The 26,503-nt window shown below is 30.0% G+C and overlaps 2 protein-coding genes and 2 non-coding genes across 4 annotated transcripts; all 4 read right to left on the bottom strand.

Annotated features, from left to right (window-relative positions):
• Positions 1-330: 330 nt before the first annotated feature.
• On the bottom strand, positions 331-402 carry TRNAE-UUC (transfer RNA glutamic acid (anticodon UUC)). Its single transcript has one exon. It is a non-coding gene; the product is annotated as a tRNA-Glu (tRNA).
• A 5,382-nt stretch (positions 403-5,784) lies between these two features.
• TRNAE-UUC (transfer RNA glutamic acid (anticodon UUC)) lies at positions 5,785-5,856 on the bottom strand. Its single transcript has one exon. It is a non-coding gene; the product is annotated as a tRNA-Glu (tRNA).
• A 3,461-nt stretch (positions 5,857-9,317) lies between these two features.
• On the bottom strand, positions 9,318-11,352 carry LOC105784046 (protein phosphatase 2C 37). The gene is made up of 4 exons (XM_012609820.2): positions 10,757-11,352; positions 10,332-10,655; positions 9,862-9,967; positions 9,318-9,769 (listed from the first exon to the last, which is right to left on the bottom strand). The coding sequence occupies exons 1-4, from the start codon at positions 11,228-11,230 to the stop codon at positions 9,426-9,428; spliced, it is 1,248 nt and encodes a 415-aa protein (XP_012465274.1). The 5' UTR covers positions 11,231-11,352; the 3' UTR covers positions 9,318-9,425.
• Positions 11,353-18,133: 6,781 nt separating this feature from the next.
• LOC105782009 (probable transcriptional regulator RABBIT EARS) lies at positions 18,134-20,517 on the bottom strand. Its single transcript, XM_012606516.2, has 2 exons — positions 19,392-20,517; positions 18,134-18,585 (listed from the first exon to the last, which is right to left on the bottom strand). The coding sequence occupies exon 1, from the start codon at positions 20,167-20,169 to the stop codon at positions 19,483-19,485; it is 687 nt and encodes a 228-aa protein (XP_012461970.1). The 5' UTR covers positions 20,170-20,517; the 3' UTR covers positions 18,134-18,585; positions 19,392-19,482.
• Positions 20,518-26,503: the final 5,986 nt, after the last annotated feature.

Here is a 26,503-nt window from a genome sequence, read left to right as displayed (position 1 = left end):
CCTTGGAAAATTGTTGAGAAGTCAGTTCAATCTTTTCAATATTTTTGGACAAAAGGGAAAAATGGAATTTCTGCTATTTCAAAATTGAAAAAAAATTGGGAAACTTTGAAAAAAACTGATTCCTGTCTAGAAAAGAATTTAAAAAAAAAACTATGTTATTTTAAATATAGAGGAAGAGCTTTACACTTCTTGGATTTTAAAGTATAAGGATTAAACTTCTAATTTAAGCATATTAAAAGGATTAAAGTTGAAAATTAACCAATTTATAAAATGGAAAGGAAAAAAAGCTTGTGGGTGTGTGCCACTTGCCAGTAAGAAAATTCAAAAACTTTCCATTGCCGGGAATTGAACCCGGGTCTCCTGGGTGAAAGCCAGATATCCTAACCACTGGACGACAATGGATTGCTGTCCGGTGGGTATAATAAGTACTTATTGAAAACATTACAGAAATTGAGTACGGATCATAACACAATCTATAACACTAATCTCCATCGTATATATATATGAATCAATGCATATTAGCTTAATTATCATATCTAAAATCTCTATTTTATTTGTATTTGTTTCTCAATTAAACTTATCCATAGTTGAATGTGGTATAGCAATGGAGATTGTGATTCATATTTCACACAACTTAGCCTATGATTGGAGACGCCTTATATTGCTATCTTCCAACCTCACCTTACATTTGGGTTACACTATGTTCATTTTAATTATTTGTTTTCTTTAAAGTGTTATTAATGAGGTTTCATTAAGGGTATATTCAGTTCGGTTCGGTTTTTGAATAAAAATTGAATTGAACTGTTCTGTTTGGTTTTTCACTTCTAAAACCAAAATTGAAACCATATAGAATAAAAATAGAAATATCTGAAATCGATAATCGGGGTTCGATTAGGCTCGGTTTGACAGTTTTTACCAAATCTAAGCTTTAGAAAAAAAAAAAAATATCTCCTTCTTTTGGCCCCCAATATACCTAATATTGCAATTTTTTATTTTCTTCACGACAATCATAATACATGCTCCAGATTCACTTATACATTTATAAAGTGAATTAAATAATTATTTTTTAAAATTATTTTAATGAATTATAACTAAGTGATTATAGTATGCCATATTAAAAGTTATTTCTTTTATAAATAAAATATTATAAAGTTTAATAAACTATTCCCTAAAATTAGATTTATGCTTATAAATATAATTATTATATTTAAGAACTTATTCAATTACTCTAATATAAAATTGTATATTTAAGAACTGATTCAATTACTCTAATATAAAATTGTACTTTTATAATTATTTTTATGAGATATTTTCATAACTTTATCTTTTGTACGATCCTATCTAATTGTCGTTATTTATAATAATAATAATAATAATAATAATAATAATAATAATATATTATTATTATTATTATTATTATTATTATTATTATAGGTTAAATGAATTAGTCCATATATATGGATATTGAAATGATCTATTTATTATTCTATTAGGTCTATTCCTTTAAACATGATTTTTTTTCATTTGATTTGAATTGGATAAAATGGGTTCCATATGAAAAAATCAAACCCAAACTAAATTGTGCGATTTGAGTGATAACACTACCTCAAAATCGAATTGAACAATACAAAACTCGAACTGGACCAAATACACTAGTTCGAATCAGTTTTTCGATTTTCTCAATTTCTTTGTTGAACACTAGGTTTCACTGTTTGGTTCATTTTGAATGTGTAAATGAATCCATTGAGAATACATTAGGTACAAATCCAAAATAAAAACCTTATTTATCCAAAAAAAATAAAAGGCACAAAAAAGTTATTGTAGCCATTCATTTAATTTATTATCTTTTTAGCCTTTAAACTATTTTTTTTTTGTAAAATCACCCCTAAATGATTGAAAAGTTAACATTTGTTAGCTTTGTTGTTGTGGTAGTCCACATGCAAGCCATGTTAGCAATTAATTAATTATTTTAAAAATTTTAAAAATTGTAAAATATTATAATGATTTTTATTATTAAATAAATTGTATATATATATATATATTTATACTTTTATGCATTTTAATAATTTTATAGTTTTAAAATTTTAAACTAATTAATTAATTGTTGATGTGGCATACACGTGAAATCATTAACATAAAATATTAACTTTTCATCTATTTTGGGTGGTTGAACAAATAACGCAAGTTCAAATGCTAAAAGAGGTGAAATTTTAAATAGAAGACTAAAATAAATTTTTAAAATAAATTTATAGGCTAAATAAGTTGTTTTTCCAGAAGTTTTGAAAAATTCACCTAAATAGGATAAGAAAAAAAAACTACTGAAATAGAGTGTCAAAAAAGTATTTACTAAAATGAGTTACTTTTTCATTGGACCCTATTAGATAGGCGTAATGAATAAAAAATATTAAATTTTTTTCTTTTTTTGAATAAAATATTATTATTTTTTATTTTTTAAAAAAATTAAATAAAAATACGGGTCAAAATACGGTCAACGGGTCAAAGGGGAAAACGGGTCGGGTGGCGCCTCATAGGGAGGCACCATTAAAAGTGCCTTATAGGGAGGCACCATTAAAAGTGCATCATAGGGAGGCGCCAATGAGTAATTTTGTATGTATATTGTAACTTTTTGTATGAATATTGTAATTTTGTATGAATATTGTAATTAATATTGTAATTTTGTATGGATATTGTAATTTTGTAATTTTATATGAATATTATAATTTTGTATGAATATTGTAATTATTTTATAATTAGTTTTATATTTATAGTTTTTATTAGTATTTTGTATGAATATTGTAATTATTTTATAATTAATTTTGTATTTATAGTTTTTATTAGTATTTTGTATGAATATTGTAATTTTGTATGAATATTTTAATTATTTTATAATTAATTTTGTATTTATATTTTTGATTAGTATTTTGTATGAATATTGTAATTTTGTAATTTTGTATGAATTTTGTATTTTGTAATTACAATATTTATAGTTTTGTATTTATAGTTTTTGATTAGTATTTTGTATGAATATTATAATGTTGTATGAATATTGTAATTATTTTATAATTAATTTTGTATTTATAGTTTTGAATTAGTATTTTGTATGAATATTATAATGTTGTATGAATATTGTAATTATTTTATAATTAATTTTGTATTTATAGTTTTGGATTAGTATTTTGTATGAATTTTGTAATTTTGTAATTTTGTAATTTTGTATGAATATGTAATATTGTTTGTATGAATATTGTAATATTGTTTGTATGAATATTGTAATTTTGTATGGATATTGTAATATTGTTTGTATGAATATTGTAATATTGTTTGTATGAATATTGTAATTATTTTATAATTAATTTGTTAGTAATTTAGGATTATGTTATAAATTTTGTGTTTATAATTATTTAAAATTTAATTTATTAGTAATTTAGGATTAAGCTATAAATTGTTGTGTTTAGTTTAGTATTCGTGAGTTTAACATAAAATTTTATAAAAATTAAAAATCATTTTATTAAAAGTTTAATTATAACTGACTTTTTTAATCATATTTGTTGTTAACTCATTTAATTTTTATATAATGTAACTTTTATATTATGTAATTTTATTTGATTTTGTATTTATTTAACAGTATTTATTGATTTTTTGAAACAAATTTTTACATAAAATAATACCATTGGCGCCTCTCAGATAGGTACCACCATTGGCGCCTCTCAGATAGGCGCCAATACTATGTATTCTACGGGTCATATACTGACCCGAGAAAATATTTAATTATATTTTATAAAAAAATTAATATAAAATATCCATTGGCGCCTATCTAATAGGCGCCATTAAAAAAGAAAAAAAATTAATATTTTTTTATTCATTGGCGCCTCTGAGATAGGCTCCAATAAAAAAAATACTCCATTTTCGTAAATAAGTTTTCTGACACCCCATTTCGGTACATAATTTTTTTTTAACCCATTTTAATAAAAAATCCTGTGTTTGAATTATAGTGGGCAATTTCATAGGTTGCTAGCAGTATTGGTCTTCTTTGATATTGAATAGGCTTAATATGTAGATTAGCCCCTAAATATAGTAACTTTTTTTAATTGGCCCTTCAACTTTTTTTTGGATCATATTAGTTCTTAAGATTGACATCTGTTATACTGATTGGTCTCTACACTAACATCGCTTTTTTTTTAAGAACTTGTTTAAGTGGACAAATATGGGGCTGACACGTGGAGAAATAAGGGGATAACATGTGGATGCATCTTTAACTATTCTTTAATTTTTTAATAAAACCTAAAAATTTTGAAAAAATTAAAATTTGGTAAAAATATAAGAAATATATAAAACTTCAAAAAAAGAATATATATGTAAACTGAAGATAAAAATAAAAAAATTTAGTTAAAATTTCTAAAAAATTAAATAGGTTTAAAAAAATAAAAAGGGTTAATTTTTGGAATTGTAAAAATATAAATTTAAAATTTTAAAAATATTTTAAACATTAAAGAAATAAAAATTGACCAGTTGATGTTGGTTAACTCCCTGTTAGCGTCGGTCAATGTTAATCAAGCTCGGTAAACTTCGGTCGATGCGCAACCAATTTTTCATTGTTTTTTGTTTTTTCATTTTTTTGTAAAATTCTAAAAAAAATGACTTCTTTTTTAAATTTTTTGTGCATTTTTAAATTTTAAATTTTATATATTTTAGATTTTAAAAATTATTTTTATTTTTGTAAGTTGAATATTTAAAGATAATATTTTAAATGTTAAAATTTAACTTAATTTTTGAATTTTTTCAAAAATGTAAGCTTTTTTTTTTTTAAGTTTTAGGAATGATTAAAGATGAATTCACGCGTTGTCCCCTTATTTCTCTACATGTTGCCCCTATAATTTTCCACATCAACAAATTCTTCAAAAAAAATTGTGTTAGTGTAGGGACCGGTTTGTGTAATGAATTCCAACCTTAGGGAGTAATATGATCCAAAAAAAAGGTTTAGGGGACAATTTGAGAAAAGTTGTCAAATTCAGAAGCCAATCTATATATGTTAAGCCTTTAAAAAACTAACGATGTTAATCATAAGGACCGATTTGTGTAACGAATGCCAACCTTAAGGACCAATGTGATAAAAAAATAGGGATTAACTTGAAAAAGTTACCAAGTTTTAGGGCCAATCTATATATTAAACCTTTTGAATATAAAGAAATTCCCCATCCATAAAAGTCTTGAGGGGGAATTGATTGAGAGAAGCACTTGAAGTGTCATTCTTTGAGTAACCAACTTGGACCTTGAACAATTGGTATTGTTCTCGAGATGTTTAAGCTTGATTTCAACCCTAATTTTTTTACAAAAGTAAAATTCATTCCAAGTAACGACCTAAATTATTTGAACGGAAATAATATTTATACTACTATAAATTTGAATATAATGTCAATGATAAAGCATAATAGAACTCATTATCATAATCATTATTGATTTGATTATGTAGCTTGATTAGAGATGTTAGATAGGGACTATAATGAAAAGTTTGAAGATATATTTTATTTATGTTCATATACAGTCTATAGATTCACCAAGTTGAGTCACTACTTTTAAAAGAGATACAAATACACTCAATTCAAACAAGGGGAAAATGACTAAAATTGAAATTAAAGTATTAGAATTAGATCTCAAATTTAAGCATATTAAAAGGACTAAAATTGAAAATTAACCGATTTATAAAATGAAAAAGAAAGAAAAAAACGCTGGTGGGTTTGTGCCACGTGTCGGAAACAGAAAGGACAGCAAAAAAATTTAAAGAGATTCCATTGCCGGGAATTGAACCCGGGTCTCCTGGGTGAAAGCCAGATATCCTAACCACTGGACGACAATGGATCGTTGTTTAGTGGATTTAATAAGAACAGTAATGTTCTTTTGAATTAACAGTTGCACGAATCAAAAGGTTGGTCCTTTGTGTTTCAAATTGGGGTACTCTAATTGTTTTGTTGTGAGTCCTATGGATTCAAGTGGTGGGTTCGCTATCTTTTAGAAACTGGCTATTAATTTGGTGTTTGTGTTCTTATTCAATTCGACAGCACTTTATCGGGTGTGATCAATGTTAGATTTTGATGTTGAGTAGTGATATGCTCCGGTAGATGGTTGCCACTAATGGCCTCCCTCAGCTTTATTTGGGAGATTTTAATGAAATATTTGTAGTCTTTTGAGAATGTCAGATGGTCTGTTTTTAAGATATTGTTGATGCATGTTCATTGATGAAGCTTGGCTTTTATGGGCTTTAGAAAGTGAGTAGATATAAGGTTGCTGATGAGTATTGAATTTATCAAATTTAATTTCTTATGCTTAATAATAGAATAAATTTGCATATAGAGGAGTACCAATGAATTTTACAGAAATTGGATGAAAAGACGATGAACTCTAATTTGTAACCTATTGGCTGAGTGTTCATCTTTCTAAAAAATAACTTACAACTATTTAGTTATGGTCTCGATTGAGTAAAGTGGAAGGGGATTTAATAATCTCGTGAAGAACTAACAAATATGACAAAAACATTAGCTATCAATCTTGACGTTGGGATTGATCATGGATTATACGATGTCTTCTTATTCAACAATAATCTAAGTATAGCTATCGAAAAATGACTTTAAATCATCAATCTTTCTCGTCGAACAATTGTAAGAGATGCTCCTAGTATTTAATTTGCCAACAGCCCTACAATTTAGAAAGATTTGACTCTAATAAACAAATTCAACTATTCGATTTATTGACGTCAGGTTACACTTTCATAGCACAACTCAACCGACTAGTATTCAATTAAATTATGGTGACTTATAGATCTAATTAACTATTTAATATTCTAAATATCAAACATGGAACTCTACGAAGAATAATAAAAGAGAGTAAAGACTTAATCTCAAACTCACATTCTCCTATATTGACGACAACAATATTCATGTCAATTAAGTTAAGACTCAATCGATTATAAATTACAAAGGAAAGGAACCCCAAAAATTGAAATGAGTAAAATCAATTTCCAATTTCTAATTTGCTTGCACATGGGATCAGGAAAACCACTGGTTATTTGATTGTAAGAATTGAAAACTCGTAAGTAATTGCAGGAATCTGATGCGGTGGATTTCCTTTTTTTTTTTCTTCCCTTTAATTGATTGAAAATTCCCACCATAATAATTGAAGAAGCATCATCCATGTAGATATATCTCATCTCATTATTTAAAAAACAACAATAAAATCTTAAAAATATATTATTTTATAATTAAATTTAAAATAAAATTATTTTAGTAGGATATAATTCAATTTTATCTTAATTAATAGCAATAAAAAATAGATTCTTTAATTTTTAAATTTAATGGCTATAAATTGATGGCCAGCTTGACCATGCAAAGCAGAGTGGGAATCAGGACCTTTGTTTTGTCTTTCTATTTGCGGTTTAATCACTATAATATATTGTATAGTTAGTACTCATATAATAATATAAAATTAGCTTTTATAATATTTTCATTTAGATATTTTGAAAGTTTATTATTCACTTAAGTTCATGTAAATTTGTTTTATTGAACAACTTGGTATCTCAAACTAATGCCATTTAAGTAGACTAGTATTCTTGTTTTACCCATCCATGTTAGGGCATGGGGCAAGTTAAAAAAAAATGGCTAAAAAGTAAGTTTGCCGTAAGATAGTCAGAAGGTCACATAGGAGCTCATCCTTCCGACATGACTATCCATGCAACAAATGGCCTAATCTCCGTTGGGAACATGAAGTTGTTGCTCATCGAGTACCACGTGGGCTCAATTGCTTTATCACATTAGAGTCAAAATGAATTACAAGATCTGTTCTGTCACAGGCATTCTCGTCCCACCGAAGACGGTCCTTTCACTAGCTCTATAATGATGGCAACTTCAACACGTTAACACCGTCTTATACGTGACCTCTGCTTATAAATACCTCCAGAAACGATGAAGAAGAGGATCAATCCTTCAAGAATACTAAACCTACACTCTGTCAACACTCTTTCAACCCTTAACCTTTACGCCATCTTCACCACCACTCTTCATAACCTCCAGCTCTGTGCCCGAATTGGGTGAACCGATCTTCATAACAACCACTACCCTCTCCTGTACACTCTTCTCTTATTGCACACAATATTAATGATTGGTGCGGTGAATATGGACAACACGACCTTGCATTCTCAAAGTGGCACCCTAGCTGATCAAACCAACTAAATCAATAACCCAACTGACCAAGTCAACTCTTCCACTTCGCTCAACACCTCCATCCCATTTGTCTCAGGTATTTCTACTGGCTTGAACTCTATGCAAACCCTTCCTTTTGCCTCCATTCTTGCTAGAGCTAATCTGCAATATGCAAACATCCTTCTCCTCACCTTAGAACAACTAGTGAAGGCTCTAAAAGATCCTCTAGCTCCAACCCTACCACTCCTAGCACACCAACAAAAATTGCTCCTCCAACCACCTCGACTCCTTCAGCGACTACAATGCCTCAATCACAGCCTAGTTTGACTCCTCTAGTCTAAGTGATACTGAGAGATTAATTGGACTAACTCATTAATTGGGTAAATTATAAACTGAAAGGTAAAAATTAAACCAATTAGAAAATTAATCAATTTAGTTCCTGATCTGAGAATTAATTATTAACATGGATGTCAATAAATTACTACATTTGTTTCTGGTTATTACCATTATACTTTTAAACTTTTACAATTCAATCCTTTAACTATTACCGCAGTTTAATTCTACAATTTTAAGGTTAGTCGTACTATGCTTTTTAGACAATAGCTGGCTAGACTCGTTAATTTGCATGTGTTACCTTTATAATTCTTCGTATCACTCAATCTCCTTTAGATTCGATCCGTAGTATATTAAATCAACATAATTTATAGAAATATGTGGTAATAAAATCAGTGGTAATAAAATCAGTAAAATTTGATTTAAAAGCTTCAAATATTAAATATAATATTTATTTCCGAAAATATGTTTAATTGTTTATGATAACTTAACGTTAATTAGGAATTTTGGCCAATAAAAATTAATTAACAATAATTGAGAGGTAAGAATAAAGTTGATTAGGTATATTAAATAAATTACGCGAGCGTATTGTTTTACAAATTATAAAAGGATGAGAAAGAATTTTAATTCTAAAATAAACTTTCATTCAATGAAAAGTTAAATGCAAAACCCTAAAATAAATATGGGTTAAAAATTAGTAATATATTTTTATATCTTAATTAAGGATTTATGCACAACAATGGAATTATATTCTACATTTATAATTCTATAAAAATATAAATAAATAATCAAAAATTATTAAAAACCCATATTTTCTTTTCTTCCCATTTCATTTTAAGATATTTTACATCTTATAATTACAAAAAAAGAACTGTAATTTTTAATTGAATGATTTCTTCCCAATTAATTCGCCTGTTGATTTTTCTTTAAATCAACAACCACCACGCTGACATTATCCGCGCTATGTCTAACCAAGGCCAACTTCGTTAACAAAACAGAAGCATCCCAACATTGTTTATCAAAACTTTCGAGTGCACCATTTTTTACCGCCATCTCATTACCTGAAAACCCTGGTGCAAATGATGATTTTCTTGCGCATAAACACATACGCACCACCTTACACGCCATATCATTCGTCACTACATCCCACAATCCATCGCTTCCTAATATCAAACACTCGTCTTCACTTCTTTCTGTTATTGTCACCTCAGGCTTTGGTATAACAAACGGTTTTAAATAATTATCACCTGCAAAAATCAAATAGATAGAAAATTAAAAAAAAAATAAACGAAAGTTTAGAAAAGGAAAAAAGGAAAAATTATTAAAAAAAAAAACTTACCAATTGCTCTAGACATGGCTAAAACACCAAGAACTCTAGGGCCGTCCCAATAAATTACTTTGCCACCGGCTTCTTCTATTCGGAGCAATTCATCGGGTCGATCCGGCTACAATCGAATAATATGGAAGTACACAAAATTAAAAAAAAGTGCTAAAAATTTAAGCATATTATTAAAAAAATTGTTTGATAAATCACGGAATATGATTAATTTTTATAAAAATAAATATTGATTTTTTAAAAATTATTTATTATTGATTTTAATCTTATAAATATAATATTTTAGATTATATTAGATATTTTGAATAAAAATAAATATGATAATTTAAATATCTTATTTAAAAAATATATAATTTATTGATAAATAAATAAATAAATATCTCCTTATCTTATTCATAAAAAAAACATTAAAAATATTAAATGTCATTACACTCTAAATTAAAAACCTCGAAATAAAGAATAAAATGTCTCACCTTGTGATCGTCGGAGAGGGGGAAAGCGGCACCATTTCGACACAAAACAGCGCGAGAATCACCGCAATTAGCAACAATGATCTTATCCGGGGTGATTAGAGCAACTACGGCGGTGGATCCAACGGCGTCGCACTGTGGAGTTCGAAGCTGACATCGGCAGGTAGAACTCTCCTTGGCGTTTACTGTCCATTCTCTAACTTCTTCATCCATCCTCTCAAAGCTTTTCTCCATCGTATTCTTCCACTCCACCGAATTCAAACCGCCGCATGCTTCGACTTCTTCTTTCACTATCTCGTGAAACCGATCTCTACACTTCATCGCAACCTAAAAAAAAAAAAAAAGAAAAGAAATCAGTTATAACAGAACTAATTAAGTTTTGTTAATAAAATTGAATTTAAGAAATATTTCAAGATTCGATTTAGTACATGAGTGCAGCCGTGGCCGTCGAAGACGGCGAAAAAGTGAATATCCGACGAAATTTGAACTTGAGAGCTTTGTTTACAAAACGAAGGATGAATCGAAACAGCGTCTTCCATATCTCGTCTCCTTCCACAAACAGAAGCCATTCCGAACTTCGGCCGTTCCTTTTCATCTTCCATGGACTTCTCAATCATTAATTTTACTGTTCCATTAGAAAATAGACCTTCGTTCTTAAATCCGTGATCTTTCGAGTTTTGAAACGCGTTATCACAATCCCGAGAAGATACCGGTAGGAATAGATCGCGATCGAGCTTATGGCGTTTCCGATCGTTCTCTAACGGTGGTTGAACAGCAGCGTCAGCTACTATCTTAAACGGACGAAGCTCTAATCTCCGACGGCGAGAAGCTCTTAACTTTGGCTCAACCGTAGCTGCCGCCGCTTCACTTTCTCCGACAACTCCACAGTAAGTTCCAGCCATTTTGCTACTAAGTTACTTGAAAACGTTCTTAAGTGATGAACAAAGCTTCGTTGCAAAATCAGATTCCTATTTTTCTTTTTCTAATTTCAGATCGAAAGGGAAGGTGAAGAGGAAGGGGAAGGACCCATAAAAATGGCAGGGAGGCACGGAGAGAGCTTTGGCCTTTTTGTACTGAGAGCACTAGTTTAAGGTGGGGGCCACACCTAAGGCTCGGGCAGTGTGACCGTCACCGTTCGGGTAAACTGACCCGACACGTACAATTTGTGTGACGTCTATTTACTGAATACAAGAAGGTAAATCTGCACCGTCAATTTGATCAGTTTCGTTCAATGAAGGACACGTGTATATAGACATGTGGCCAAATCAGTGAAGAAGGCGAGTTATTGAAGTGACGTGCCCTTTTTCCTGACACGTATGTGGGGACGGACTTGTATTTCTATTAAACGCTTCTCATTTCAGTTATAATTGGGTTTTAAACGGCTACCAAACACTAAAGATATTTTATTAAGGGTGAATTTAGATGAGTGTAAAAATAATGGTGACGGTGGAATTAGTTATTATAGTGATTTTATAATGTAAGATAAAAAATAAGTTAAATGCATTACGTTGCATTATATCGCTCATCTAAATTCACTTTAATTAAATTGAGTTATTATCCTATATCGAGTACAAAATTAATCCCATTTGTTTTTAGAATATAATAAAATAAAAAATGATATTTGGTATACTGTCCATAAGTAGAATTAGAGGTTAATAAGTGTCCAATGAAAATATAATAAAATATTAAAAAATAAATATTTTTTATAAAAGGATACATGCCAAAATTTTAAAATTGTTTGTAGAATAAAAATACACTACCAATAATAATCAAATAATTAAAATGGACACTTGGCATTATCTTAGATCGCTTATGGAGTTTTTAGACTTTACAAAAAAATTAAAGAGTGACAAGTATCTTATAAGGGTATAATAGAATATTAAGAAATAAATATTTTAAGGAAAGATAAGCATGTCAATTTTTTAATGTTGCTAATGGAATAAAAAAGTACATTACCAATGTACCAAAAATCAACCAGGTAAAAATTTAAAAGAATAATATCTTAGCCACAATAAATAATAACATAACTCATTATTTAGAAGAATTTATAAATAAATATTAATAATTTTTAATTTAAAATTTAAGGTTTTGAATTTAAGGCTTACAGTCTCTAGATAATTATGTTTAAAAAATTATCGATATTTATTTATAAACCATCAACTATTTATCTTTTATGAAACATTATTAATATTCTCCCAAAAATAAATTCAAATAGAATTTTAAAAATATATTAACCAATATAAATAAAATTTAATCAAGATAACTATTAATACCATCTATAGATACTTAAAACCCCGAATTGAGTTGAAAATGATAAAACAAATTACAAAAAAATAAAATTTGAGGATATTTTATAACATAAAATCAATAAAATATGTTTTGTCAGATAAAAGAATGAAGTTTTAAGCTAAGATTAAAGCAGAATTAGTCGCAGTCAAACAATATGGGTATGTAGTGCAATGGTTGTTATAATCTAATAAACCCCTGGACTCTTTGGTAGCTCTTTGTGAATAATCAAATGCTCCATTTTGTCTTAGACTTTTTTTGCAATACGATCTGTCACCCTATTACTCTCTCTCAATATCTATCGAAGCTTCACTTTCCAATTCTTAAGACACCAGTCTTGAATGAGTCTAATTTCACTACTGATATTATTTGCTATTAGCCCATATTCTGAATAATAGTTACCAGCACTGAATTATCACTCTCAATCTTCACTCTACAATACCCGTTTTAATATGTTTTGTCTTTTATAACCTAAAATCAATAAAATCTCAAATTTATGTAATATGTAATGCAAACTCGTTTATATATTTTTTTTACAGTAAAAGGGGGAAAATGTGTGTTACATAATAACTATTCTAGGATATGCTATGTTATTATCATCATCACATGAGCATCAGGTTCACTGAAAACATGAATTCTTAAAGGAAAACTTGTCGCAAAATTGGCCATAGCATCAACTACATGATTTCCTTCTTGTAAATGTGTACCATGTCCACCTCCCAGTCTCGTTTCACCATTTTCAACAAAGCTTTAAGCACTACATTCCAGGTATAAGAATCCCCCATGCGTAGTTGAGTTACATGTCGAGTAAGCTTGATCATGCCCATCAAAAGCTCCTCACCCCAAATAGGTAGGTAGAAAGGGCTTAAGTCGGTTCACTATCACTTATGTAATGATTGAATCAATTCTCAAAATAAGCACCAGAATAGTACGATTCAACCATCCATTAAGAGAGACACCGCTCATGATGTTTCTGACAAACTGGCACACACTACTCCCCGTCATACTCCAAATCTTCTGATAAAAGAAAGCATGTATCCCATCAATCCTTGGAGCTTTTAGCGGTTGCATTTCAAACACAAATTCCTCATCTAAAACACAGTCCTACAAACACTTCCAAATTTATAGCGAACAAGCTTTTATAGAAATTCACTATCATATTTTCAACTCCCGACCATCATTAGACCATTCACCATCATTAGTTTAAAAGATTCAACATTATTCGCACTTCTTTCTTCTTTTTTTTTTTTTCATTCAAGTGGAAGAATCAAGCATTTCAATCTCCATTGGAAATCTACTAGCTTTTTACCTTTTGATGCCATAAAGTTTCTTCCACTGTCAAAATCTCAACAAGTTTTGCTTTTAAATCCCTCAACAAAATCACTCCGGCATCTATATAATCTACTCGAATTCATATCGATTCCTAATTTAACACGTTCAAAGCCACTTTCCAAATAGATCCCTTGGTCGATTCTCAATTCAAATGGTTCAACCAATCGATCGTGTTTAGATGAAACAACACTAGTATATATTTATCCAATTAAAATGTATAAAACATATTTTGCATCATTTTAATTGAATCCCTCTTTATATGTGTGTCATGCACACACAAGTATTATGTGTATATTAAACATTGCCAAGTTAAATTATTTATATGAATATTTCTTTAATTAATTTAATTTATGACAAGTTAAATATAATCTCAATTAACTTAGATTTTGATTGTTCCATCTATTAGGTGTCACCTTGTAGAATTTTTGATGTTGGCTGTAATATCAATTACTACTTAAGTTATAAGAAGTTTATATCTCTTTGTTCGTGTTATCTTGATTGAATGCAAGTCATGAAATAGTGCCACTTGTATAGTTTAATCTCTTATTTCTTAATTCTCGAGTAATTAAGATAAACAAATTAATATGATATCTGATATTAACTTATTTAAGTAGGATCATAGATATTTAGTTAAAAGATTTGTAGGAGAGATAAATCTTATCATGCATTTCCAGTCTCGCATTAGTTTATGCCAAAATGATACTTTTGTCTGCCCAATGTCTTTCATTGCTTAAGTTATTATGTCAAGGACAAGGATCTCTCAGTTTTCTCCAATTCCACAGGGGATATCAGATTCAGGTTTTCCATTAACTTGAAGCCACAAGAGAATTCTCTTTCATTGTTGTTGGCTCTTTTCTTCCCCAAACTATCGTTCATATCTTTTAAAAGCAACTTGGAAGTAATGCCACTTTATTTAATATTTAATAATTAATCTCAAGATAGATATAACATCATTTCTTTTAAGGAACAATGCAATGCAAGTGTCCACGTAACAGAGAAAGGGCGAAAAGATGGACACGTTTTGGACCACATGTCACGGTGGATTGACACTTCCCGCAGATAATCTGAGATTATCTCGAAACGTGTCTCGTTGAGGTGGATCCAAACGTTGCCTTTCTTCTTGGCGCTACTAACACGTTGCGGTCACTCCCTCCGTCTCAAAGTCGGCTTTAGAAAATCTGCGACAACTGATGTCTAGATATTTGTTCCTACACTTCAATTACTTTCAAAACTATCTTACTATTTCCATCGTTAATAAACAATCCTTAGTTTTGACGTTGAATGGTTCACTCAATCCATATTTTCTTTATTATTATAACAATAATAGTAGATAATATTTAATTTACTGTCAATTTATATTTAACTTAAAAAAATTTTTAATGCAAGAATAAATTACATTCGAAAATTTTTATTAAGTCAATAGATTGTTAAGTTATTTTTAGAAAGTCTAACGAGTGAGCTTCAAGTAAGGATTTGACGAATGATATGAAAAATCAATACCCATCAATCAATAGAAGAATTTATTTTAGATTCAAGTTGATTTGATGATCAATGTCACAAATAAAAAAAAAAACATAACCGTTTAGATTTTAGTTTACATATTCCTAATGTTTAAAGCTGATTTATGAAAAAAATTGAACAATAGAAGATAAAAGAAACGAAAGCTTTCGGTTGCTGTATGCAGCGCGAACAGAGAAAATCATACAATAATAATTCTAATAATTCAATAAAGTAAATAAGAATTTTCGAATATAACTTAAAATTTCTAATAATAACCTTAAATGTAATTTACAAAGTCGGGGAAAATACCTATTTTGATTGATAAAGACGTGAAAGCCCAAAGTACAGGTGTAGGGTGGGTGGGAGTTGAGTTGATGGTTAGTAATTTTCATATGAGTAGACCCCCTTAGAGCCGTAGACTACATTAAAGAAAAAAAGGTGAGCAGATGCCCAACCATTTACAATTAGCCACTTAAAGGGGTGACGCCCAAAAAGCATCAGTGCCACGTGACTGGCGAAAGCTTTGTATTTTCATTAGGCCGCGCCCCACCTTGGCCTTCCTTTTTAAAGGGCTGATTAAAGCCAGTTTATTTTAGATTCAGATTTTTTAGGTTTTAAATTTTTCGACTTCTGAGTTTTTGTTTTTTCAGATTTGGGTTCAGCTAGATTCGAGGGAGCTGTGACAGATTAAGATGATTTTAAATTTTATAAATTATAAATATTTTAATTTTGAATGTCATACTTCATTTTATTTTTATACGGTGACAATATAATTTAAATTTGTTTTGTACAAAATATAAATTATGTATATTTAATAAATTCAATTTATATAAAATAATTAAAGTGTTTATTCTATGTAAAATTTATTATTTTATGATATTATGTGGATTAACGAAAATATTCTTTATTTATTATTATAATATTATATTGTCAATTGAATCATTTTTTTAATCTTTCTTATTAAATTTATAAATCCAATCCTTATATTTTAAAATATTTATTCAAATCTAAATACATTATACTAAGCCAACACCCAAATAACATAATATTTTATCATATCATATAGTGTATATATATCAATGATTAAACATTATAATATCATGATCAAATCAGATAATTGATTTTGATTTCGGTTTCGATAATAGTATCGAGGAGTGGTGACGACCATAAGGTTTGATCCTACATATGTAACATAGTTTTCTAAATAATTTTGTTTTTGTACTGCATCTTGGGTTTGATTAAATGCAAGTAGATAGCATGACGTGAGCTTCTCGATTGAATTACAAGTAGCATGATCAAAGAATTTGTGTTCACATATTCAATGAATATCAATCTTAACTCCATCAATGAAAAATCCTCACAACCTCTTATAACCAAACATTAGCATGAGCTCAAAAGCTGTGGTTTTCTCGAGAACATCCGGGGTGTAATTTTCTCTTTTCGATGCAGTTTGGTTTGATACTTTGATTGAATCAAAACATTTTCTTTTTCTGCAAATGCAACATTAATTTTGGTGAAATTGTGGTGCTGATACATTGAATATTACAGTTTAGGGGCGTGGCCTTTTTATCTTTTAGAAGCTTTTAATCACTTTTCCCAATATGATATTAAGATATTTCTAAATGTTATCACTCACAAAATTTCATAGTATTGAATACTGTAATATTATGTTAAAAAAATAATATAATATTATAATGGTCCAAAATTCTTAGTCATTTCGTATTGCAAGTTGTAAAGTTTTTAAAACACAGTTTATTTGATGTAAGTGTTGTATGTACGTAGGGCACCAGAGTTTTCTCTCCTAGGCATCCTCCGTTGAAGAAGAGATGAATGGTGTAAAGTCAAGTCATATATTGGTATTTATACATCTTTTTAGTGCTTGCCTAAGGCTGCATAGGCTTGTGCTTGGGTTTAACTGTCGTTCTCTATAGGCAAGTTTGTTTTCTTTGCATCTTTAAGGGCATTAAGCCATTTGAGTTGATACAAGTTCCTTTTGTTTTTCATGGAAGGGGAAGAGGGTGAGATGGACAAGCATTTTGAGCTTACGGGGATGAAGATCCCATGTGAGGCTCGTGGGCCTATTACCATTATGTTTTAGGCTAATTGTAAATCTGGAGCATATTTGTATATTAAGGACTAGGCCCATGTTATTGAGTCTGGGTTCGAGTGGCTACAAACAATAGTCCCACCTACCTACAGGTCTGCAGTAGGTTTCAAATTGCCTATGAAAGACCAACAACATTTGTTGTCCAAGATGATTTTGAAAAGATGGACTCTTGATGTTGTAATCATAATATTGATTCTAATGGTGAAGAAGATAGCGAGCATTAATTGTCATTATTTCTGTAAGTTCCGAGATTGTAGAGAAGCGGTGAGAAGTTCTTGGTGTGACTTACTTAAATATTGAGAAGTGGTGGAAAGTTCCTGGTATGACTTACTCCTAAAAATAGAAACATAGATATGATTGTCTGGACTGACAATACATTGAACAATATCAAGTTGAGTTCATCTTAGATTCTTTTATAGATTTATTTATTTGTGACGTTTCTGGTGTGATTTACTTAAATATTGAGTAAATGAATTACGACATATATAACTCATGTACATTGATATATTAAAAACCTATGCTCTCATGGTAATAGTTGAAAAGTTGGTATGTTGGGTACGTGACTTATGCATGGTATGGATTAGCTCACAATAGTAGAATCATAGCTTGATTAAAAGAATAAATGATATCCTCTTACTGATATTGTATGGATTATGAAAATGGAATGAGGCCACGGCATATTATTCCTAGGCCAGGCCAATTGGGTATTTATACATATTATTACTGTTTACGACATGACCCTACTATTCCTAGGACTGACATTTTGAGCAGACTTCAGGCATGCTGGACACGTGTTTTATTCTGGGTTGCCTGTCAGACCACGCGGTCTCCCTTTTGCGAGCTCCTTGGGTATATGCGAATTGAGACAACGACCTTCTCTTGGTTCATGCGAGCTCTCCTTGTGAGCTCCTCTTGTGAGCTAGGTCTACGAGCTTCCGTTGCTGTCCTCTCACAATTCAGATCACACTCAATCATCTGGTGGGACCTATTCGGGTCACAGGTAGGCCACCTAGATCTTACTTGAGATTCGGGCTGGTGATCATTGATGTATCACACATATCGTTAACAATTTTGATTTGTATATTTATATTAATTATTTTTATATCTCGAAATAAGCAAACAAATGTAAGATTTAATTACAAAAAAGAACTAAATATATTTGCATAAAGTCCTTATTAGAAAGAGATTAATTTTGAAAGCTTTGAAGAGTTTAAAATGGAATTTATTAATTGGGATCATTCAAAGTTCAAAATACAAGCTGATCATGAGATGCATTACACGATCATAGAATTGTTTTGTGTATCCTAGTGGAGAATCTGGACCCCTTTTAAAAAACTACAAATGAAACCCATCGGAGGCCATTAAGCAATGTACTCATTCACAAGCACATGAGAGAAACAAAAGAGCGATCAAGCTCTACATTTTGGGACTCCAGGGAAACACACAAATGCCAACTAGCAGAATATACAAATGTTTTTCTACTTTCTTACAGCCAAAATAGTCTCTTAACTATGTTTTTTTCTATTTGAAATTGTCTCTGAATTCTAATTAAAAGAGAAAAAAAAGAGCTTACGATGAGTTTCATACCTTATGATCGTGACGACTTAGATAATTTAAAATGAAATTTTGCTGTCAAAAGTGACATGTGACGATCTATGATTGGAATCATGTTTTTTGACATGTAACATTTTAACACCGAACCTTTTCAAAGATTTATCACTTTCAAAAGTATTACCATCATCAGATGAAGCATAGAATTGGGATACTGAAAACAAATAAAAGTACCAAATTTTATATATAATATAGTAGACATGGTTGGAAAATAAGCTTATCATTACCTGCACAATTATAGTGGCCCCTTGACCTCTTTGTAATTTTCCATTGAACATAAAAGAAAATCAGAAGTTAGATTGAGTTCTTTGAGTCTGATCAGAGCAATTCCATTCTCTTGCAATCCCTTTGATCCATATTCCATGACTTCACCTTTGGTTGAGCACCAAGCCTGAGCTCAAGATCCAACTCCTCCATGGACCCTGCAACTGCTGGCTTAACTCCAAGAACCTGCCATTGAAGAGAAGAATAACACTTCTCCTTTGGAACCAAAAATGGCAGTGTTGTTGAAGCAGCAATCTTTCTTCTTTTGCAATTGATTACCCCATCATCATAAGAACTTAATAGCCCTTGATGCTGTCCTTGAACAAAGGAACAAGTACCAAAGTTTTTAGATGAAGCTGAAACCCTAGAAGATGAAAAAGAATGGGCCAAATCAGCTGCTGGATGTGGGGATTTAGGGTCAGATGGTTTTAGAGGATTGGGGTTCTGATTTTGATTAGAAACAACTTCATTTTTGGGACTAAGAGATTGTTTGAGCTTAGCTCTATCTCTTCTATGAACATTCATGTGACCACCCAAAGCTTGAGCTGACTTGAATTCTCTCCAGCAAAAACTACAAGTATATGATCTAGGAGGCCATATACATCCCCCTAAAGACCCTGCTGCATCTTCTGCAAAAGCTTTTTCTTCCCAAGTCTCACTTAAAGAGTTGATTGACACTTGAAAGTGGGATTTTAAAAACTGTCTCCTCTTCATCAACATCAAATACTGAGCTTCTTCCATGGTTTTTTTTTCTTGATTGATTTAAAGAGTAAGAAACAGATAAGAGTCTGAAGTGGAAGAAAAGATGAGTTGGGGTATAGGTTAATATAAGAAGTGAGGGAGCTATGCATTACAACAGCTTTTGAAATGATTCAAATAAGACATTGAAAACTACTCCGAGTATCTAAGAAGAAAGGGAAAAAGGCTGAGCTGAAAAATTCTTGGTGGCTTTTTGAAGGGGGCTTATTTATTTATTGATTTGATTTGATTTGGCGCATCAAATTAGCTGATTTGATGCACAGTCGTCGTTTCTTCCTATTATTTTGGCAATTTCCTTAAAAGCTCTCAGTTTTGAACAACTGTGAAACATTGTTCTACATCTGCAAATTGAGGGTACGTACTTTTACTTTGATGACCAATTTATAGTATTATTTTGGCAACTTACATTCCAAAACATAAACTCAAAAACTTCAAACAAGACATGTAAAGACTCGTATAAAAACAGGTTCAGCTTAGGTTTTTTTAAAAGATATTCCAGGTTTCTAATCACTTTTGTTTTTAAGCAACTAAAACAAATATATATATATATATATATATATATATATATATATAAGAGTAACAATAAGTTAAAGTCTAACTTTTCAATTTGATTCCTTATACATGTTGGGAATTTACTGTTTCCCTTTCATGCAAGTTATGTTAACAGCTTTTCTACTCTTTATTCAAAAAAGAGTAAATTAATCTTTATATGTTAGACCAAAAAGTAAACTGATGTTTTTATTAAAATTTCCATCCATTTTTATTTTTAAAAGTGTTCTTTGTACATCAACATGAGATACACGTGGTATGTCATGTGAAATTATCTGTTTATTCCGTCAGTCATGCTAATTTTTAACTGTAGAAATAGATGAAATTTTCAATAACAAGGACTAATTTACTCTTTGATTTAACATACAAGGACTAATTTGCTTATTTTTTAGTAAAAAATTAAATGCAATCTCACTCCTAATATAGGAACCTCTATTATACTTTTACCATGAAGCATCTATTTCTTGAAATTTCACATATGATATTATATTTACACATACAAATACTCTAAAATTTTTAAATATTAAACCTTATCATTAAATTAATAAGCCATTACTGTAAAACTTTTATTTCTTTTATAATCGTTGAAATCTAAAAGTTATAATTTGAAACTTTCAAACAATTTTTTTTTATATATATTTCTCAAGATATCTATCGGAATGAGTCCAGTAACTAATCATTCACATTTTGTAAACCAATTAAGGGGTAGATACTGACAACGAGTTTTAAAGCTGTTCCATACCTAAAGCGAAGATCGAACCCTCGACCACTAATATAACTTTCAAATAATTATTAATCATGAAAAATGGTATTGGATTGGAATCTAAGTTTGAACTGAAACGACATAGAATAATTATACAATCAATAGTCCAAAAATTTTAAAGTCAAAAATGGTTGTGAGAAATGTAGAGCTACAAAAGTTTGATTATGTTCTTCAAACAACATAGTAGCAAACAAAAAGATGCTTTTTCTAAAACGTCTAAGAAAATAATTAAATATCACTAATCACATTTTGTTTAATCAAACTAGTCTCTTGGAATTTTTTCCCCTTTTTTATTACAACAATTGAATGCTTGAGCAACCATCCAAAAACAAAAGTGGGTCATACCAATCATTTTTGTATTCACAATGTTTAAAAATCTAAGGACTTGAATTAAATAAGAACAATAGGGACTGATAAGCCTACTCGTTAACGTATTTGATGGACTCATTACTGAACTAATTCGATAAGTTTTGTAATTGTGCGATTCAAATTCTTATTAAAATGAAATACAAATGATAAAATACTAGATTGGGGTCGCAATCGGGGGTGCGGGGGCCTCCGACCCCTGCGGTAAGGTATAGGCTGCACAAGTAAAATCCGTATAGAAGTTTACTTTCTCTATTTGATGTTGATTAGAATAAGGTGTTTTAATCTTATTGCATTACTTCCATTTTTAAACCTATAAATAGACGTAATCATCTCTCTTCTTGTATTCATTCGAATTCAACATAGTGAATTTCCTTCTCCTCTGCCCGTGGGTTTTTCCCGAAAGGGTTTCCACGTAAAACTTTGTGTGTTTTATTTTTCTTTGTAACTCATTTAAATCATAATTAGAAGCGAATAGATATATCCTCATGAGTAAATTCAAGTTCGAGTTCACAGATCCTTGCAGTTGGAGCATCAAGTCCTGTGGTGAATTAAATAATGTTAGTACACCTTGTTGTTGGACCTAGTTGCTATCAGTGTTGGTGTTAAGAGTTATTTATGATTTCCAATTTTTATGTGTATTTAGTTGTATAAATTATAATAAAATTGAATTCAAGTTATGATACGTTGGTCGAATGTTCATTTTCGTTAAGAATAATATAAGTTTAAATCAGACTTAAATCGTAATAAATTAGCGAGGATAATTGATATGGTAAATCTAATTGTAGATTAGAATTGATCTTGGTGTGCTAATTGAAGTTGTAGTCCTAATTTCTATATATTGAAGCTTAATTCTTCCCTAGAGAATATGGCATTGAGGATGCACATTCCAGTTTACTTTTAGAAACATTCATAAGATTAATCCATCTTATTAGTTAGTTAGTTAACGATTAGAAAGGCTTATTCGGCGAGGCTAGAAGTAAATTATAAATATCCGAACACATAAATTTATCATTATATTAAATTATAATTTTACAAATTTTAAAAAGACTATATAGAACGATTTTACAATTTTTGAAGGCTAAGGTCATGAATAAACCTTTCTAGATTTGTGCCGCAAAAATTTATGGGTAGATTACATTAGCAGTCACCTAATTATGGTTTTTGTTTTTGTTATAAAACTATGAAAAGTTATAAAATGATTTTTGGGTATTTTCATTTTTATGTTATCCCGTTGGTGACCAAAAAAGATAGAATTGAATAGTTGAGTGATCATTTTGTAATTATCTATAGCCCCAACCAAAACATAAGAAGATAATACACTTTCACACACTCAAACCCACATCCTATTACATTGATCACAATACTCATACCAATTGAGTTAAAACTCAATCAATAACACTTAGAAAATTATATTTAAGAACTTTATTTCCTAAAATCTATATTCTTCCAAATGTTTACTTTTTTTTCCTTAATTTGATAATATATTCTAAAAACAAAACTAATGAATTAGTGGTCCAAATGGGGTAATAAGGCTAAGAGATGACATAAGCAAGCTGTTGAAGGTCCCTTTTATTATCTTGTTCATATCTTTGTCTGAATTACTTACATTGCCATAACTGGCCAAGAAATGATTCCTTCTTATGCAAAACCCAGATTTGGTGAAGATTTATATATTTCTAGAAAGCTTAAACAATAAAATAGAAAAGAAGATGATGAATTATTAATGATTAGAATCATTTAAGAAAAACTATAAACAAATTGTCTTGTGCTGATTTACATATATTCTACCTAAAATGTCTTCATTCTTCAACTTGATGGTAGACTGAGAATTTGAAATACATACATACATACATATATAGTTGTTATCAGATTTAATTATTATAAGCATTGAATTGGATAACTCAACAACAACTTAATATTTCGAAACTCCTAAAGTCTTGTCATTTCCTTGGAGCCAATTTATTTTTAATTATTTATTGATGTATTTTTATTTACCAATTTTTATTTTAAAATTATTTAGCACATTAAGTAAATCACGAATTAATATATAAGTTGAAATAATTTCAAAATTTATAATTATGATTATAATATTTTGATGTGAAAACTTGATATTTGTAAATGCGAAACTTCTTTTATTTGTAAAAATAGTTATAATTATGAAAAGTTAATTTAAATGATTATTTCATAAAACAATTAAAATAATAATCTCTATTAATTTTAAGCACAATGATTTTTTTGGTCTTCGAATTATATAAATAAATAAAAAAAATCAACGACAAGATCTCCACTTAATGTGTCAAGTGTTTACCTTTGTTACTAATGGAAAATTCATTGATTTTGCCTATCTAATATTCGTTTAGTTGCAACCCAATGAAGTTACTACTAGTAATAAAATTGAGATGGACAGTGAAAATTGTTAACGCATTTTAGAATCTCCTACGCATACGGGGCCTTACCCAGACGGCAATCTAGTATATAAGCAACAAGTACAAATTATTATTTAAATCCAACTCACTTACCAAATTGCAACCTCACTCGTAGGCTTCAAACTATATCACTTTCCCTTTAAGAATTCCCCCATGAAAATGTAAACTGATGAACACAATTCAGTTGCTTACAATTTTGCACTCAAATAATAGTTCCTAATTGAACAAAATGAAGTGCTCTCTCAAATAATAAGTATATTATGCAAAACTCCTTAAAAATCAAATCTTCCATTTAAGGGAACTTCAATCATATTGTAAGCCTGGATATTCTCTTTACTTGGCTCAAATCTTGCACAAAATATATTTAATAATGGGATGCTAAAAAGCCTCAAAGATCATCAAATAAAAGTCCAAATAGTTTTGGTTCAAAACATGCCAACCATATAAGGCAAGTTACAATAATCTCCTTAAGTTGTAACTGGCGTTGTATCTAGTAATTTTCACTAGAATTAACAAAGTGCTTGTATCTATCATGCTCATTTCTAACTTTAGTTTTAAAGTTATAGCTAATACAATTGGCTTTAGGACGAACTCTTTTAATAAAAAGTACTATCATGAAACAACTCATCGTAAAATTATTCGAAAAAAAATATATTTTGTAAGGGATGTTTCACTAAAAATGTTTAACACTGTAATACATATTAAGAAGAAGTGAAAAATAACTCAAAATATGACACTGCACTACTTGACGGATCAAATAACAAGATGGTTGAAGAAATTATGATTACAGATGTTTCCCAAGTGCTGCATATTTGCTACAATTGGGGAAAAGTGGACCACCCTGGGCAAACCTCACTGTAATTAAGTACTCAGATGTCTTTTGCCTGCTTCATGATAGGCTACTTGCAGAAAATTTTCAACTAATTTGATCCCTATGGCTAAAGGTGTGTTTTTGCCAAAAATTTTGCCCTCCCTTCTGCTTGCTGTCTTTTCATTTCTGGGGATTGTTGGCTATGGAGCAATGAATTTGGTGATCTATACAAAATTTATTTTTCATTATCTTCTAGATTTTTGAGGTTTACACTGATTTAGTGTTTTACAGAGAAAAAGAAAAATCAAACTTTTTAGACAAAATTTCACTCTAAGAAATAATGTGGTACATTTGATTGGAATGGATAGGGATTATTTCATTGTCAAACAAAGCCAAGATTGGCATAAAGAAAATAATAGTCTGTAAATAAAGTGATGACAGGTGCTGGAATTTGAAATCCGGACTTACTAGATGAGACTTTAAGAGTAATTACATGAATCAATTAAAATAACCTCTGAATCATTTAATGATGGAAACAAGTTCATATTCTTTCCCCTAAATGAACTTGTCATGTTTCTTTTAGAAGATTCTCCTACAAGTAACAAGAAAGAACGACAGAAGAAAACTTGAGCTCCGATACCATGTTAAAGCATTCAACCTAAAACCGATTGGCAACAAGAGATCAAACTTCAATATAAGACTGCAAGCAAACTCGGATTTAACCGATGTGGGGAAACACCACTCTGACAAGCTTGAGTTTTCAGTCATCAAGAGGGAATTTCCAATAATTTTCAACTTTGCTATTAGGAATAAAATGAAATGATCAACCACCATATACTGCCACCAATCAGTCAAACAAGCACACAAACTTTATAACACAAATGAAATCAGTATTTTGATCTTCCAATTATTTTAGATGCATCTTCAATCAGGGAAGGAAGTAAAAAAGGGTGGTTGGAATAGGGTAAAGATGCCTTGCTTACCATTCTATTCCAAGAATTCACCGTATCTGCTGCTTCAGAATCACTCATTCCAGCATCAAGAATACCACAGTTTACTACTTGCTAATGTTTTCAATCTCATTAAATAAAGCAGAAAGTAAGGAAAATGAACAGATAAGGAAGAAGCAGCAGGCAGGTTCAAGCTCATCTTCTCTGAAATACTCATGCAAAGATCAAAGAGTAGGTTAACAGTACACCTACTTGGATGAATTGCAGTAATGATGATAAAATTATACTGAACTGAAAGTAGCTAAATAGTTATAAGGTAAGTCCCGATCCAGAGGTTAGCAAGAATTTGTGTTACTATATCTCAGAATCAATGACAAGTGACATCCAAGACAATATATCAGCCCAATGGTCAAGCATGTTTTTGGGTTAAGATGAAAGGCCTCAACTA

Source organism: Gossypium raimondii, chromosome 13, assembly GCF_025698545.1.
Source record: "Gossypium raimondii isolate GPD5lz chromosome 13, ASM2569854v1, whole genome shotgun sequence".
Classification (NCBI taxonomy): Eukaryota; Viridiplantae; Streptophyta; class Magnoliopsida; order Malvales; family Malvaceae; genus Gossypium; species Gossypium raimondii.
Note: the sequence above shows the minus strand (reverse complement) of the source record. Positions and strands in the feature narration are given on the sequence as shown.